At 38.6% G+C, this 15,695-nt stretch overlaps 1 protein-coding gene across 1 annotated transcript; it reads left to right on the top strand.

Annotated features, from left to right (window-relative positions):
- Positions 1 to 434: 434 nt before the first annotated feature.
- LOC117441974 (ninjurin-1) lies at positions 435 to 11,189 on the top strand. The gene is made up of 4 exons (XM_034077972.2): positions 435 to 727; positions 9,275 to 9,509; positions 10,348 to 10,483; positions 10,756 to 11,189. The coding sequence occupies exons 1-4, from the start codon at positions 674 to 676 to the stop codon at positions 10,835 to 10,837; spliced, it is 507 nt and encodes a 168-aa protein (XP_033933863.1). The 5' UTR covers positions 435 to 673; the 3' UTR covers positions 10,838 to 11,189.
- The last annotated feature ends 4,506 nt before the right edge of the window (positions 11,190 to 15,695 follow it).

Below are 15,695 nucleotides of genomic sequence, written 5' to 3'. Positions count from 1 at the left end.
CTTTATGTGTGTATATAATTATATTTATATATGTAACATTTCTAGATCATTTTGTTGCATCAAGTAGAATTTGACTGTTTAACAAAGTTCTGAAAAACAAATGTTTAGAAATGCATTTTGTTAAAAGTAGCTAAAGCTGTTAAATAAATGTAGTGGAGTAAAATGACAAAAACATTGCACTTGTTCTTATTACTTCTCCCCTCGTGAACATAGGAGACACATTTAGTGAATTAGCAATAATGATTTCAAACACTAAATTGTTGGAGACTTAATGCTGGACACATGCTGATAAAACAAAAGCAAGAAGTTTGCCTTTCAAAAAACAGCTCTCTGGAAGAGGGAAAGTGACTCATGGTGGGAGGGTTCCTGTGAGTGGAGGACTTGCATAACTTGTCGAGCCTGTCTCCTCCCCAAAGCTCAGCACATGAGGTTCAGCAGGGAGAGCTGCTCCTGAGAGACGGGGACAGGCTGAGACACTGGGACAGACTGAGACACTGGGACAGGCCGAGACACTGGGACAGGCTGAGACACTGGGACAGACCGAGACACTGGGACAGACCGAGACACTGGGACAGGCCGAGACACGGGGACAGACCGAGACACTGGGACAGACCGAGACACTGGGACAGGCCGAGACACTGGGACAGACTGAGACACGGGGACAAGCTGCAACATGGACAGGCTGAACGGAGAGGACATAGCTCTGAATAAACTGGGGGATATAGAGGTAGACAATGCAGACCTCTCCCATTACTGTTCTATTATGCTTTACTCTATTCTTTTTCATATAATGTTTCTCCCCATACTGTTCTTTCTATCTTCTGACTTATTCCATTCGTATGTTCTGTTCTATTCCATTCTATTTGATGTTCTGTTTATTTGTATTATATCTCTTCTATTCTATTCCGTTCTATTTCATGTTTTGTTCAATTCTATTAAATTCTATTATTTTCTATTCTATGTTCTGTTCTATTAAAGGGTCCGTTCTATTCTATTTAAGGTTATATTCAATCCTCATTTGTGTTTATGGTCTGCTGTATGTCATCTATTTTCAATTATATTCTATGTTATGTTGTGTTCTATTATCTTTTCTTTTTTTCAAAGTTCTGTTCCGTCTTTTCTTCTTTTTTTCTGTTTTAGTTTGTTCTATTTAATGATCTGCTGTATGTTGTACTTTTTGTTCTATTATATGTTCAGTACTGCTCTATTCTAATGTTGTTTCGTTTGTTATGTTTTTGTCTTGTCTGTTTTTTTTCTGTTCTGTTTTATTCCTATCGGTCTTTTACAACAGGACTGTTGACTAACTTAAACACTTTGCTAAGGGCTGTGAATAGATCATATTTCAATCAGATACAAAGGATAAGCAGCTTCATGTTATACTTCATAACTTCAGCTATGACCCTTAATATTAATCCACTAAGGATGTAATTGTACATGTTTGCAGTTAGAGAATAGCAGAGGAATAACTATAGCTGATTCTAACATTTCTGAAAGTGCAGATGTTTAGAAGACGATCATCTTACTTTAGAAAGTATTCCTTGTGTTCCTTATCTTGTTGCTGATCATAGCACTGAACAGACACATTCTGTAAACATGTGAATATAAACGTTAGATGCTGTTGGAGAAGTGACACCACATGGAAGTCTAACTCTCCGGCCTGCAGTCATCACTGCATTAGACTATATGATGACGTATGTGGAGAAACATGCTTATCCAAAGAGGGGCCAAAAACCAGGGGAGCTTTGGCACTATGGTTCCAAACTTTTTTTTTGCCCAAAACAAAAATGCTGTTGACTATTGAACCCCTCTAGCAGCTGCTTCGTATACGGGTGTTGACCAGTTAAACCGAAGACAGACATTTAATCTGAATAGTCGTTAAAGGCTAGAAATATCCAGTTAATACTCAAAAAAGCCAAAGTGTACAGAAGAGTAAAGACTTGTGACCCCCAGGTTGGAAGCCACTATCTATACACAGAAATGTCAGCGGTAACTTGTGAAGTCAGTGTTTCTGTCCACAGTTGTCAGCTGTTCATTGAGATGAATGAAAGCTGTGTGACTCAGACAGATCTCCCCCAGGTGGAACATCTCCTCTCGCTGTGTTACAGGACGGGGCACGTCCCTGAGAGAAACCCTTCGCCACTGATGTGGTTTAACAAACAGAGCACACGTTCTCTCAGTGGAGCAGAGGGACAGAAATGCTTACCTGTCCTCTGGTTTGACTCAAATCACAGATGCAAGTTTGCACATGTTTGAACATGTTTGTGTGAGAAATTGCCGAGTTATTTGAGTTTTAGGAAAAGAATGTCCCACAGTGTGTGTGTGTGTGTGTGTGTGTGTGTGTGTGTGTGTGTGTGTGTGTGTGTGTGTGTGTGTGTGTGTGTGTGTGTGTTTGTGTGTGTGTGTGTGTGTGTGTGTGTGTGTGTGTGTGTGTGTGTGTGTGTGTGTGTGTGTGTGTGTGTGTGTGTGTGTGTGTGTGTGTGTGTGTGTGTGTGTGTGTGTGTGTGTGTGTGTGTGTGTTGGCGGGTTATCACCTGTCGCTGTGCCGCTCCCATTTCTCTGACAGCCTGAGTACACAAAGAGTATAGTAACAAAATGAATAACACGTCTGTGTTTTGATGAAAGCTTTGTGACACATGAACACAGACAATTCAGATTTGTGAAAGAGAACAAAAAATAACACTGTTAAACATGTTATCCCATGCTGTCAAAGGGATATTGAGTGTGCAAAGGTTATGGCAGATAATAAAACAAGGCCCCTGTCTTACACAGGAGCAGGAAATAGACGCGTAGTTTTGTAGTCTTTATTGACATAGTGTGTCACTTTGTATACCTTTGGTCTTTTTGTGGGGGTTATGGCCCTCTTTGTAGTTGCTTTGTGTCTCTTTGTAGTTGCTTTGTGTCTCTTTGTAGTTGCTTTGTTTGTCTTGTAGTTGCTTTGTATCTCTTTGTAGTTGTTTTGTATCTCTTTGTAGTTGCTTTGTATCTCTTGTAGTTTCTTTGTGTCTCTTTGTAGTTGCTTTACATCTCTTTGTAGTTGCTTTGTGTCTCTTGTAGTTGCTTTGTGTCTCTTTATAGTTGCTTTGTTTATCTTGTAGTTGCTTTGTGTCTCTTTGTAGTTGCTTTGTGTCTCTTTGTAGTTGCTTTGTGTCTCTTTGTAGTTGCTTTGTGTATCTTTGTAGTTGCTTTGTTTGTCTTGTAGTTGCTTTGTGTCTCTTTGTAGTTGCTTTGTATCTCTTTGTAGTTGTTTTGTATCTCTTTGTAGTTGCTTTGTATCTCTTGTAGTTGCTTTGTGTCTCTTTGTAGTTGCGTTGTATCTCTTTGTAGTTGTTTTGTGTCTCTTTGTAGTTGTTTTGTGTCTCTTTGTAGTTGCTTTGTATCTCTTTGTAGTTGTTTTGTATCTCTTTGTAGTTGCTTTGTATCTCTTTGTAGTTGTTTTGTATCTCTTTGTAGTTGCTTTGTATCTCCTGTAGTTGCTTTGTGTCTCTTTGTAGTTGCTTTGTATTTCTTTGTAGTTGCTTTGTGTCTCTTTGTAGTTGTTTTGTGTCTCTTTGTAGTTGTTTTGTGTCTCTTTGTAGTTGCTTTGTATATCTTTGTAGTTGTTTGTATCTCTTTGTAGTTGCTTTGTATCTCTTGTAGTTGCTTTGTGTCTCTTTGTAGTTGCTTTGTGTCTCTTTGTAGTTGCTTTGTATCTCTTTGTAGTTGTTTTGTATCTCTTGTAGTTGTTGTGTGTCTTTTTGTAGTCTCATTGTGTCTTTTTGTTATTGCATTGTGTATCTTTGTAGTTGTTTTGTGTCTCTTGTAGTTGTTGTGTGTCTTTTTGTAGTCTCATTGTGTCTTTTTGTTGTTGCGTTGTATCTCTTTGTAGTTGTTTTGTGTCTCTTTGTAGTTGTTTTGTGTCTCTTTGTAGTTGCTTTGTATCTCTTTGTAGTTGTTTTGTATCTCTTTGTAGTTGCTTTGTATCTCTTTGTAGTTGTTTTGTATCTCTTTGTAGTTGCTTTGTATCTCCTGTAGTTGCTTTGTGTCTCTTTGTAGTTGCTTTGTATTTCTTTGTAGTTGCTTTGTATCTCTTGTAGTTGCTTTGTGTCTCTTTGTAGTTGCTTTGTGTCTCTTTGTAGTTGCTTTGTATCTCTTTGTAGTTGTTTTGTATCTCTTGTAGTTGTTGTGTGTCTTTTTGTAGTCTCATTGTGTCTTTTTGTTATTGCATTGTGTATCTTTGTAGTTGTTTTGTGTCTCTTGTAGTTGTTGTGTGTCTTTTTGTAGTCTCATTGTGTCTTTTTGTTGTTGCATTGTGTCTCTTTGTAGTTGTTTTGTATCTCTTTGTAGTTGTTTTGTGTCTCTTTGTAGTTGCTTTGTATCTCTTTGTAGTTGTTTTGTATCTCTTGTAGTTGTTGTGTGTCTTTTTGTAGTCTCATTGTGTCTTTTTGTTGTTGCATTGTGTCTCTTTGTAGTTATTTTGTATCTCTTTGTAGTTGTTTTGTGTCTCTTTGTAGTTGCTTTGTATCTCTTTGTAGTTGCATTGTGTCTCTTTGTAGTTGCTTTGTGTCTCTTTGTAGTTGCATTGTGTCTCTTTGCAGTTGCTTTGTGTCTCTTTGTAGTTGCATTGTGTCTCTTTGTAGTTGCATTGTGTCTCTTTGTAGTTGTGTTGTATTTCTTTGTAGTTGCATTGTGTCTCTTTGTAGTTGCATTGTGTCTTTTTGTTATTGTTTTGTATCTCTTTGTAGTTGCTTTATATCTCTTGTAGTTGTTTTGTGTCTTTTTGTAGTTGTTTTGTGTCTCTTTGTAGTTGTTTTGTGTCTCTTTGTAGTTCCTTTGTATCTCTTTGTAGTTGCTTTGTATCTCTTGTAGTTGCTTTGTGTCTCTTTGTAGTTGTTTTGTATCTCTTTGTAGTTGCTTTGTAGTTGTTTTGTATCTCTTTGTAGTTGCTTTGTATCTCTTGTAGTTGCTTTGTGTCTCTTTGTAGTTGTTTTGTATCTCTTGTAGTTGTTGTGTGTCTTTTTGTAGTCTCATTGTGTCTTTTTGTTGTTGCATTGTGTCTCTTTGTAGTTGTTTTGTATCTCTTGGTAGTTGTTGTGTGTCTTTTTGTAGTCTCATTGTGTCTTTTTGTTGTTGCATTGTTGGTCTCTTTGTAGGTTGTTTTGTATCTCTTTGTAGTTGTTTTGTGTCTCTTTGTAGTTGCTTTGTATCTCTTTGTAGTTGTTTTGTATCTCTTGTAGTTGTTGTGTGTCTTTTTGTAGTCTGATTGTGTCTTTTTGTTATTGCATTGTGTATCTTTGTAGTTGTTTTGTGTCTCTTGTAGTTGTTGTGTGTCTTTTTGTATTCTCATTGTGTCTTTTTGTTGTTGCATTGTGTCTCTTAGTAGTTGTTTTGTATCTCTTTGTAGTTGTTTTGTATCTCTTTGTAGTTGCTTTGTATCTCTTTGTAGTTGCATTGTGTCTCTTTGTAGTTGCATTGTGTCTCTTTGTAGTTGCTTTGTGTCTCTTTGTAGTTGCATTGTGTCTCTTTGTAGTTGTTTTGTATCTCTTTGTAGTTGTTGTGTGTCTTTTTGTAGTCTCATTGTGTCTTTTTGTTATTGTTTTGTATGTCTTTGTAGTTGCTTTGTATCTCTTGTAGTTGTTTTGTGTCTCTTTGTAGTTGTTTTGTGTCTCTTTGTAGTTGCTTTGTATCTCTTTGTAGTTGTTTCGTATCTCTTTGTAGTTGCTTTGTATCTCTTGTAGTTGCTTTGTGTCTCTTTGTAGTTGTTTTGTATCTCTTTGTAGTTGTTTTGTATCTCTTTGTAGTTGTGTTGCATCTCTTTGTAGTTGCTTTGTATCTCTTGTAGTTGCTTTGTGTCTCTTTTAGTTGTTTTGTATCTCTTTGTAGTTGCTTTGTGTCTCTTTGTAGTTGCTTTGTGTCTCTTTGTAGTTGCTTTGTATCTCTTGTAGTTGCTTTGTGTCTCTTTGTAGTTGCTTTGTGTCTCTTTGTAGTTGCTTTGTATCTCTTTGTAGTTGTTTTGTATCTCTTGTAGTTGTTGTGTGTCTTTTTGTAGTCTCATTGTGTCTTTTTGTTATTGCATTGTGTATCTTTGTAGTTGTTTTGTGTCTCTTGTAGTTGTTGTGTGTCTTTTTGTAGTCTCATTGTGTCTTTTTGTTGTTGCATTGTATCTCTTTGTAGTTGTTTTGTATCTCTTGTAGTTGCTTTGTATCTCTTGTAGTTGATTTGTGTCTCTTTGTAGTTGCTTTATTTGTCTTGTAGTTGCTTTGTGTCTCTTTGTAGTTGCTTTGTATCTCTTTGTAGTTGTTTTGTATCTCTTGTAGTTGCATTGTATCTCTTTTAGTTGCTTTGTATCTCTTTGTAGTTGTTTTGTGTCTCTTTGTAGTTGTTTTGTGTCTCTTTGTAGTTGCTTTGTATCTTTTTGTAGTTGTTTTGTATCTCTTTGTAGTTGCTTTGTATCTCTTGTAGTTGCTTTGTGTCTCTTTGTCGTTGCTTTGTGTCTCTTTGTAGTTGTTCTGTGTCTCTTTGTAGTTGCTTTGTATCTCATTGTAGTTGTTTTGTGTCTCTTGTAGTTGTTGTGTGTCTTTTTGTAGTCTCATTGTGTCTTTTTATTGTTGCATTGTGTCTCTTTGTAGTTGTTTTGTATCTCTTGTAGTTGTTGTGTCTTTTTGTAGTCTCATTGTGTCTTTTTGTTATTGCATTGTGTATCTTTGTAGTTGTTTTGTGTCTCTTGTAGTTGTTGTGTGTCTTTTTGTAGTCTCATTGTGTCTTTTTGTTGTTGCATTGTGTCTCTTTGTAGTTGTTTTGTATCTCTTTTTAGTTGTTTTGTGTCTCTTGTAGTTGTGTTGTGTCTCTTTGTAGTTGTTTTGTGTCTCTTTGTAGTTGCTTTGTATCTCTTTGTAGTTGTTTTGTATCTCTTTGTAGTTGCTTTGTATCTCTTGTAGTTGCTTTGTGTCTCTTTGTAGTTGTTTTGTATCTCTTTGTAGTTGCTTTGTATATCTTTGTAGTTGCTTTGTATCTCTTGTAGTTGCTTTGTGTCTCTTTGTAGTTGCTTTGTGTCTCTTTGTAGTTGTTTTGTATCTCTTTGTAGTTGCTTTGTATATCTTTGTAGTTGCTTTGTATCTCTTGTAGTTGCTTTGTGTCTCTTGTAGTTGCTTTGTGTCTCTTTGTAGTTGCTTTGTTTATCTTGTAGTTGCTTTGTGTCTCTTTGTAGTTGCTTTGTGTCTCTTTGTAGTTGCTTTGTTTGTCTTGTAGTTGCTTTGTGTCTCTTTGTTGTTGCTTTGTATCTCTTTGTAGTTGTTTCGTATCTCTTTGTAGTTGTTTTGTGTCTCTTTGTAGTTGCTTTGTATCTCTTTGTAGTTGTTTCGTATATCTTTGTAGTTGCTTTGTATCTCTTGTAGTTGCTTTGTGTCTCTTTGTAGTTGTTTTGTGTCTCTTTGTAGTTGGTTTGTATCTCTTTGTAGTTGTTTTGTATCTCCTTGTAGTTGCTTTGTATCTCTTGTAGTTGCTTTGTGTCTCTTTGTAGTTGCTTTGTGTCTCTTTGTAGTTGCTTTGTTTGTCTTGTAGTTGCTTTGTGTCTCTTTGTTGTTGCTTTGTATCTCTTTGTAGTTGTTTTGTATCTCTTTGTAGTTGTTTTGTGTCTCTTTGTAGTTGTTTTGTATCTCTTTGTAGTTGCTTTGTATCTCTTGTAGTTGCTTTGTGTCTCTTTGTAGTTGTTTTGTGTCTCTTTGTAGTTGCTTTGTATCTCTTTGTAGTTGTTTTGTATCTCCTTGTAGTTGCTTTGTATCTCTTGTAGTTGCTTTGTGTCTCTTTGTAGTTGCTTTGTGTCTCTTTGTAGTTGTTTTGTGTCCCTTTGTAGTTGCTTTGTATCTCTTGTAGTTGTTTTGTGTCTCTTTGTAGTTGTTTTGTGTCTCTTTGTAGTTGATTTGTATCTCTTGTAGTTGTTTTGTGTCTCTTTGTAGTTGCTTTGTGTCTCTTTGTAGTTGCATTGTGTCTCTTTGTAGTTGCTTTGTTTATCATGTAGTTGTTTTGTATCTCTTTGTAGTTGTTTTGTTTCTCTTGTAGTTGTTTTGTGTCTTTTTGTAGTTGCATTTTGTCTCTTTGTAGTTGCTTTGTATCTCTTGTAGTTGTTTTGTGTCTCTTTGTAGTTGTTTTGTGTCTCTTTGTAGTTGTTTTGTGTCTCTTAGTAGTTGTTTTGTGTCTCTTGTAGTTGTTTGGTGTCTCTTTGTAATTGTTGTGTTTTTCTTTATCCGTTTTATGTATCTTTATTTTCCCCTTTTCAAAGATGCCAGTCTCTTTGCAGCTGTTTTAAATGTATTTGTAGTTACTTTGAGTCTCTAGCTGGTCTCTCTTTGTAGTTGTTTTGTATCTCTTTATAGTTGCTTTGTTTATCTTGTATTTGTTTTGTATCTCTTTGTATTTGTTTTGTATCTCTTTGTAGTTGCTTTGTTTATCTTGTAGTTGTTTTGTATCTCTTTGTAGTTGTTTTGTATCTCTTTGTAGTTGCTTTGTTTATCTTGTAGTTGTTTTGTGTGTCTTTGTATTTGTTTTGTATCTCTTTGTAGTTGCTTTGTTTATCTTGTAGTTGTTTTGTATCTCTTTGTAGTTGGTTTGTATCTCTTGTAGTTGCTTTGTATCTCTTTGTAGTTGCTTTGTTTATCTTGTAGTTGCTTTGTATCTTTTTGTAGTTGCTTTGTATCTCTTTGTAGTTGCTTTGTGTCTTTTTGTAGTTGCTTTGTTTATCTTGTATTTACTTTGTATCTCTTTGTAGTTGCTTTGTTTATCTTGTATTTGTTTTGTATCTCTTTGTAGTTGCTTTGTATCTCTTTGTAGTTGCTTTGTTTATCTTGTATTTGTTTTGTATCTCTTTGTAGTTGCTTTGTATCTCTTTGTAGTTGCTTTGTTTATCTTGTAGTTGTTTTGTGTCTCTTAGTAGTTGTTTTGTGTCTCTTGTAGTTGTTTGGTGTCTCTTTGTAATTGTTGTGTTTTTCTTTATCCGTTTTATGTATCTTTATTTTCCTCTTTTCAAAGATGCCAGTCTCTTTGCAGCTGTTTTAAATGTCTTTGTAGTTACTTTGAGTCTCTAGCTGGCTGGTACGTGCTTTTTCTTCAAATTATATTTTCTAGTTGAAGACGAGGGGGTCCACTGACACATTTGGCCCCTGTGCCTGTGTCCAATTGTTCGATTTTGATATGGCCAGTAATTCATCCATGTGACTATTGCTGTAAAATAACACCTGTGTGACCTGGAACCTAACATCCTCCTCTCCTCTCCTCTCCTCTCCTCTCCTCTCCTCTCCTGCAGGCGGGGCCAGCCCCCCAAGGGAAAGTGGGCCGGCCCATCAACATGAATCACTACGCCACAAAGAAGAGTGCGGCTCAGAGCATGCTGGACGTGGCCCTGCTGATGGCCAACTCGTCCCAGCTGAAGAGCGTCATCTACGTGGGGCCTAACTACCGGTTCTACCTGCCCCTCCTCGTGCTGCTGTCTCTGTCCATCACTCTACAAGTGATGGTGGGGCTGCTCCTCGTCTTTATCGGCAAGTTACTCTTTGCATCTCCATTGTTATTATTCCCTCTGTTGCACTTTAAATGCAGAACTCTAATCCTGGAATCTTAAATGGGTAAGGGGAAAATAATCAAAAGCATGCGTTTTAACAGACAGGGTTAAGAGAGTTACTTAAACAATGGAACCTAACTTACATTTCAAACAATGTAAACAGTAACTTCATCTATGTATCACAATATAAAAGTAACCTGATTACTTTCAGCTACTTTATCGTTACTGTACCTCGATATCAAATGCAATGTATATAATGTATATAAGAGAGAACATAAATAATAATCATATTTCCTCTACTTAAGGTTATTATGTAAAGCAACAAAACAATATGATTTAAGAAGAAAACGTTTTGTATGAAAAAGGCCCACAGAATAGTAGAGTTTACAAATTCTTTATTAGTTTAAAACATTTATTAAAAGCAAACACAGTAAATCAGGTGTCCAGCTACTCATATGTAAATATATATATATTGTAACTTTGTAATCCTCCTAATAACCCCCATTTTTGAAAAATGTATCAGTAATCTGATTACACATTGTTTTAAATATATCTGTAAGGGAATATCTTTTTAATATCCTGATTACTTCCTCTAATTATATGTAATCTGTGATCAATCAAGAGAGGGCAATCCAAGTTGAAAGCAAGCTCCATCCTTGTCTCATCACGAAAACACAACACCAGTTTCCTTCAATCAAAGGTCATAAGGTCGTCCCTCTGTGTCTCTGTCCCTCTGTCCCTCTGTGTCTCTGCCCCTCTGGCTCATCAGCTTCATGCGGCTCATTCAGTTGTTGCTCGATGTGATTCTGTGTCAGCAGTGAAGTACGATCTGAACGATGTGAGGAAACACGCCAAGTTAAACAGGATGAACAACGCAGCCACATTGTTCGTCTTCTTCACCGTCCTCGTCAACATCTTCATCACAGCACTGGGATTCGAGGGATATTCTGTCAGGTAGGCCATTACTATGGAAGAGTATAACGGGATAGAGAGGAGCAAAGACAGGAGGAAGTGTTGAGAACAAATGGCAGTCGAGAGCACAATCCAGAAGTGGATCAAAATGCACATTTAGGATGTTTAGCATAAAGAGGAAATATGTTTTATCTTGCAGTATCAGAGCATGTAAATGCCAACATTTGTCTTTACATTTTGACAATTCAAAATATACAAATCTCGTCCAGAAGCCATTCTTATGTCATGAAGCTTGTTCTTGTTTGACTTCCCAGGTCACCAATGTCACCTGTGATGTTGCCAGAGCATCATCACCCCCTCCTGCCCGACGACCTCAACACGACTTCAGGCTTTTAGTCTTCAGCCACCTGTCACGGGAGCAAAGCAAAGACCTGTCTGACATCTCAAAGTCTTCAAAGCTAAGACTAATGGTGGGACAGGCAGCAGCCGTAACTTCTGATCAGCGCCCTGCTCCACCAGCTGACTCACCCTGAAAGAATTCAATTGATCTACTATCACATCAGCGGTGAGAGGCTTTTGTGGATTCATGCGGAAAACCAGAGAACCTGAGGGCCCGCGGACTAACCTCCACTCACTGCTGTTGAACTCAATGCAACCACCGAAAACCTCAACTCAATCACATGACCACTGCCGTGAGCTAATAAGATTCCACCAGACTAATGCAGAACAGTTATTTTGATCTTGTAAATGTAACACATTTTTGTTCACATGTTAGATTGTTGGAATAAATCTTAAGTTTTGTAACTAAATAGTTGTATGTGTATTTGACAGTATGAATGGAAACGTGTCTTCTATTCTGCAAATATTTAACTCTCGTTCTGAGCTCGATTGCATTTTTGCATCCTTTAGGAATTCATCTCCAATGATCTTTTGACAGAAAGCTCAAAAACTCTCAGAGCAGGGGAACGTATGGATACATTCATATGTATTAACCCAACTACACAACAGCCTTTGATTTTTGATTGGAAGCACTATTAAGACGGCCTGTAGCCTGTTGTGCCACATGATATGATGACATGCTGTATATTATCTGTAACAGGCCGGGGCAGATAAAGGGAAAAGTGGTAGTGAAGCAGTCACGACAGAGGCAGTGTTCCAATCAAAAAAGAGGCTTTATTGCTGTTCAACTAAAAAATACCTTTTACGATAGAAAGGCTAACGTAGCCGGGCCGCTAACCGACTTGCCAGCTTACAACTATTTCCTCAGTCTGGGAGTCTCCTGCTCCCTCCATGTGCCACCCACAACTGAGCAACTCTAGGTGCTTTTGTCTCCCTTGAGGGAGTGATTAGCACCAGGTGTGAGGTCTCCCCACCTGCTCCCAATACTGTTAATTGGCAGCGGGTGGAGCCACCTATTGGGAATGTAGGTGTCTCCCACTACTCTGCCTCTCAGTCCCTTACATATCTCACAGTCAAAACAAATCAGAGAGCAGCTGCAAAATAAAAAATGATTAACCTGGGGCCTATACTACGAACCTGGTTCAACCTAACCTGGATATGTTTGAGTTAGCCGGTTGGCCTAATCCAAAACATACGCGCTCTCACTAAACTGTCCTACGACGCTGGTTATCAAGTGGATCGCTCAAGCCAGCCGTGTCCTATCTAGTTAGGTGCGCGTTCACATGAAAGGGGTGGTATTTGGAGCATTCGACCAATCACAAACAGGGAGAAGCGTATACTGACAGCGCAGCGTCATACTTCCTGAATGAAAAGTGAACTATAATACTAGTCAAAAATGAAGAAGTTAAACTTTAAACATCCATGACTTAAACACTTTATCCAGGATCAAAGCCACATAGCTGCACCTGCAAGGTGAATACAGCTGGCAAAAGAAAAAGTGTTTGAATGCGTACATTAACAGGTTTATGATATCACTGCCCGTCTAAAACACGATCTGACTTCAATTACATTTGTCTCGAGTGTTTCGTCAACTTAATGTGTTGCTTAAAATAATACTTCTGCATACAGTCTGTGACACTGTGAGTGTTGCACGGCCAGATACGGCTCAGCTGACTCAGATCAGGAGATATATGATACATTATGAAGTGATATGCCGCGGACTGTACTTAATGTACTCTGATCCGGTTACTTATGGTGTGGCCGATATGTAAGTAAGCTTTCTTAACGCTAATGTTATAATAGTCAGATTGCTCTGAAGATGGAGGTGATATTCTATTAATGTTCACGTTCACACAGTCAGTGTGCGGAGTTTAAAGCGATCAAGTCATATTACAGGAGAAAGGAAATACAGAAAAGCTGCCGTTGCAGGAAAGACGGCCGGCAAAAATCACCGACTGTGTGAACGTGAACATTAATAGAATATCACCTCCATCTTCAGAGCAATCTGACTGTTATAACATTAGCGTTAAGAAAGCTTACTTAAATATCGGCCACAACATAAGTAACCGGATCAGAGTACATTAAGTACAGTCCGCGGGATATCACTTCATAATGTATCATATCTCCTGATCTGAGTCAGCTGAGCCGTATCTGGCCGTGCAACACTCACAGTGTCACATACTGTATGCAGAAGTATTATTTTAAGCAACACATAAGTTGACGAAACACTCGAGACAAATGTAATTGAAGTCAGATCGTGTTTTAGACGGGGCAGTGATACCTGTTAATGTACGCATTCAAACACTTGTTCTGTTACCAGCTGTATTCACCTTGCAGCTGCAGCTCTGTGGCTTTGATCCTGGATAAAGTGTTTAAGTCATGGATGTTTAAAGTTTAACTTCTTCATTTTTGACTAGTATTAAAGTTCACTTTTCATTCAGGAAGTATGACGCTGCGCTGTCAGTATGCTTCTCCATGTTTGTGATTGGTCGAATGCTCCAGATACCACCCCTTTCATGTGAACGCGCACCTAACTAGATAGGACACGGCTGGCTTGAGCGATCCACTTGATAACCAGCGTCGTAGGACAGTTTAGCGAGAGCGCGTATGTTTTGGATTAGGCCAACCGGCTAACTCAAACATATCCAGGTTAGGTTGAACCAGGTTCGCAGTATAGGCCCCTGGTCCCGACCAGGTTAGCTGCTTAGCATAAGTTACCATGGAGATCTAGCCTGCTAAAAAGAGAACCAGCTTCGGATGACCGGAAAGCCGGAGTTTTCCCTGAATTTAGCCGGCTAAGCGAAAATCCTGCTTCGCAGTATACCCCCCTGGTCTCTGCACTCAGGGAAAACATAGTTTGACATGCCATGCAAGAAGGCAAAGAAAAGGAGAGTACATTATTCTTTATGTTGTACTATTATCAACTAATTCTTCCCTAACCTGTCTGTCACTCTCAGCCACAAGCCCACTGGTTCTATTGAAGATGGACAACTATGTTTGGGACTATTTTCAGTGGCGGATTAATCTACATTGTTGCTGTAGTATTTGGGCCAGAGGATGGTGCATGTGGGACTCAATATATACTAGTGTGTGTGTGTGTGTGTGTGTGTGTGTGTGTGTGTGTGTGTGTGTGTGTGTGTGTGTGTGTGTGTGTGTGTGTGTGTGTGTGTGTGTGTGTGTGTGTGTGTGTGTGTGTGTGTGTGTGTGTGTGTGTGTGAGAGAGCAGGAACAGTCAGATTTGTGGGTCTGCTTCTCGAGTTATGTTTTTGGGTCACCTCGACCACCAGTGAACGACATATTGTTGCAAGCTGCAAGTTTTCCCACGTGGTATGGTTTTTGGAAGTGTCTCTCGTTACACTGGAGAAGTTGTGCACTGCCTTTGTAGGACAAAAGTACACATTTCAATGAAAATCTACGGGTGCAGGTCAAAAAAACAAACAAACGTAGGCAAGAAAAAGACAAAACATCCACAAAGTGTATTAAAAGCTATTAAAAATATTTTAATTGTGGGATATTTGGATCCAACAGAGATCTTTTTTAGGCATTGTCAAATACCTAACAAAGCACACACAATATGACCTGTATGATTGACAGGCAGTCTGCTCACAAGTTGGACCAATCAATGCTACAAATAAAACCTTCACTGCCAAAAGGACACCGCTACATTCAGAAATGCAGTAATTGAACTAAACATGATTGAGGGACACCATTTCAATAAAATATATATTTATTATAAAAGACAAATGATTGAAATCAATAATTTCTTGTTGGTCAGGGGGAGGGGAGTCTGAATAGGCTCTTCCTACACAGATCATACTCTGTCTGGTTTTGTTCATTTCACTGACTTAGTGACGCAGAGAACTAGAATGTTCCGGCCTTTAAGGCACGTGGTCACTCTCTCTGCTGACACTATTGGAGGAGAAATGATAACATCTGATCATTGAATCCCAAAAGGATCCTCTTCATTGTTGACCACCCGGCAATATGCGTAGTAGGCGGCTGCTGCTAACACGGCGAGCAGCAGCAGCAGCCGGACCCCCTTCCACACGCTGCAGCCCGACTCCTTGACTCCTGGTGCTGCGCTGTGATTGGCTGTTCTCTTACTGATCTGGACAGGGGGCCTGACGCACAGAGGGAGGAAGACATTTAGAGCGGGCGATGAAGCTGTTTGCCCAAATAGAGCACTCGTTTTTAGACCATAGACTTACTCTGCGTATTGGAGCGGTTCCTCCTCTTCATCTGGCTCAGCGGTGCCTCTACGTCTCACACTGAACGGAGAAACATTTAACAATTACATTTCAATTAGGCAATAGAGTGGTGCAGGAATGGGTCCTTCAACATCGAAACAAGTCCGCGTTTCACCACTTCCAGTTACCTTTTCTTGAAGTCAACGGTTTTTTGAACGTGTTTATGGTTAGATGCCTGAAATAAGACCTGTCATTAACTCATACTAAAAAAGATGTTGTTTTTGTTCTACGAGATGAAAAGTAGTTGACCACGGGTGAATGTCTGAACATCTTAAAGAGGTCCTATTATACCTATTTGACTAGCGCTCCAACACATTGTACGTAATATGCTAAGGGGCGGGACATTTCCCACTCATCTCTAAGCGGTCGACCACCCAGCTAGCGGGGAACGTTCTCACAACGTTGGCTAACGTTACCTATTGGTTCTAATAAGGTTTTAAAGAAACGTTTTAATCTGATGTTCAAAGAACCTTTTTAGGATGTTTATTTTTTCAAATAATGTTCCTGTAAGGTTTAAGGTTAACTAAGACATAACGTTTTAACTTCAACATTCAGAGGATGTTTTCAGGATGTTATTGAGGCCTGAGATGGCAGAAAGTTTTTTTTAA

Source organism: Pseudochaenichthys georgianus, unplaced genomic scaffold, assembly GCF_902827115.2.
Source record: "Pseudochaenichthys georgianus unplaced genomic scaffold, fPseGeo1.2 scaffold_2245_arrow_ctg1, whole genome shotgun sequence".
NCBI classification, from domain to species: domain Eukaryota; kingdom Metazoa; phylum Chordata; class Actinopteri; order Perciformes; family Channichthyidae; genus Pseudochaenichthys; species Pseudochaenichthys georgianus.
Note: the sequence above shows the minus strand (reverse complement) of the source record. Positions and strands in the feature narration are given on the sequence as shown.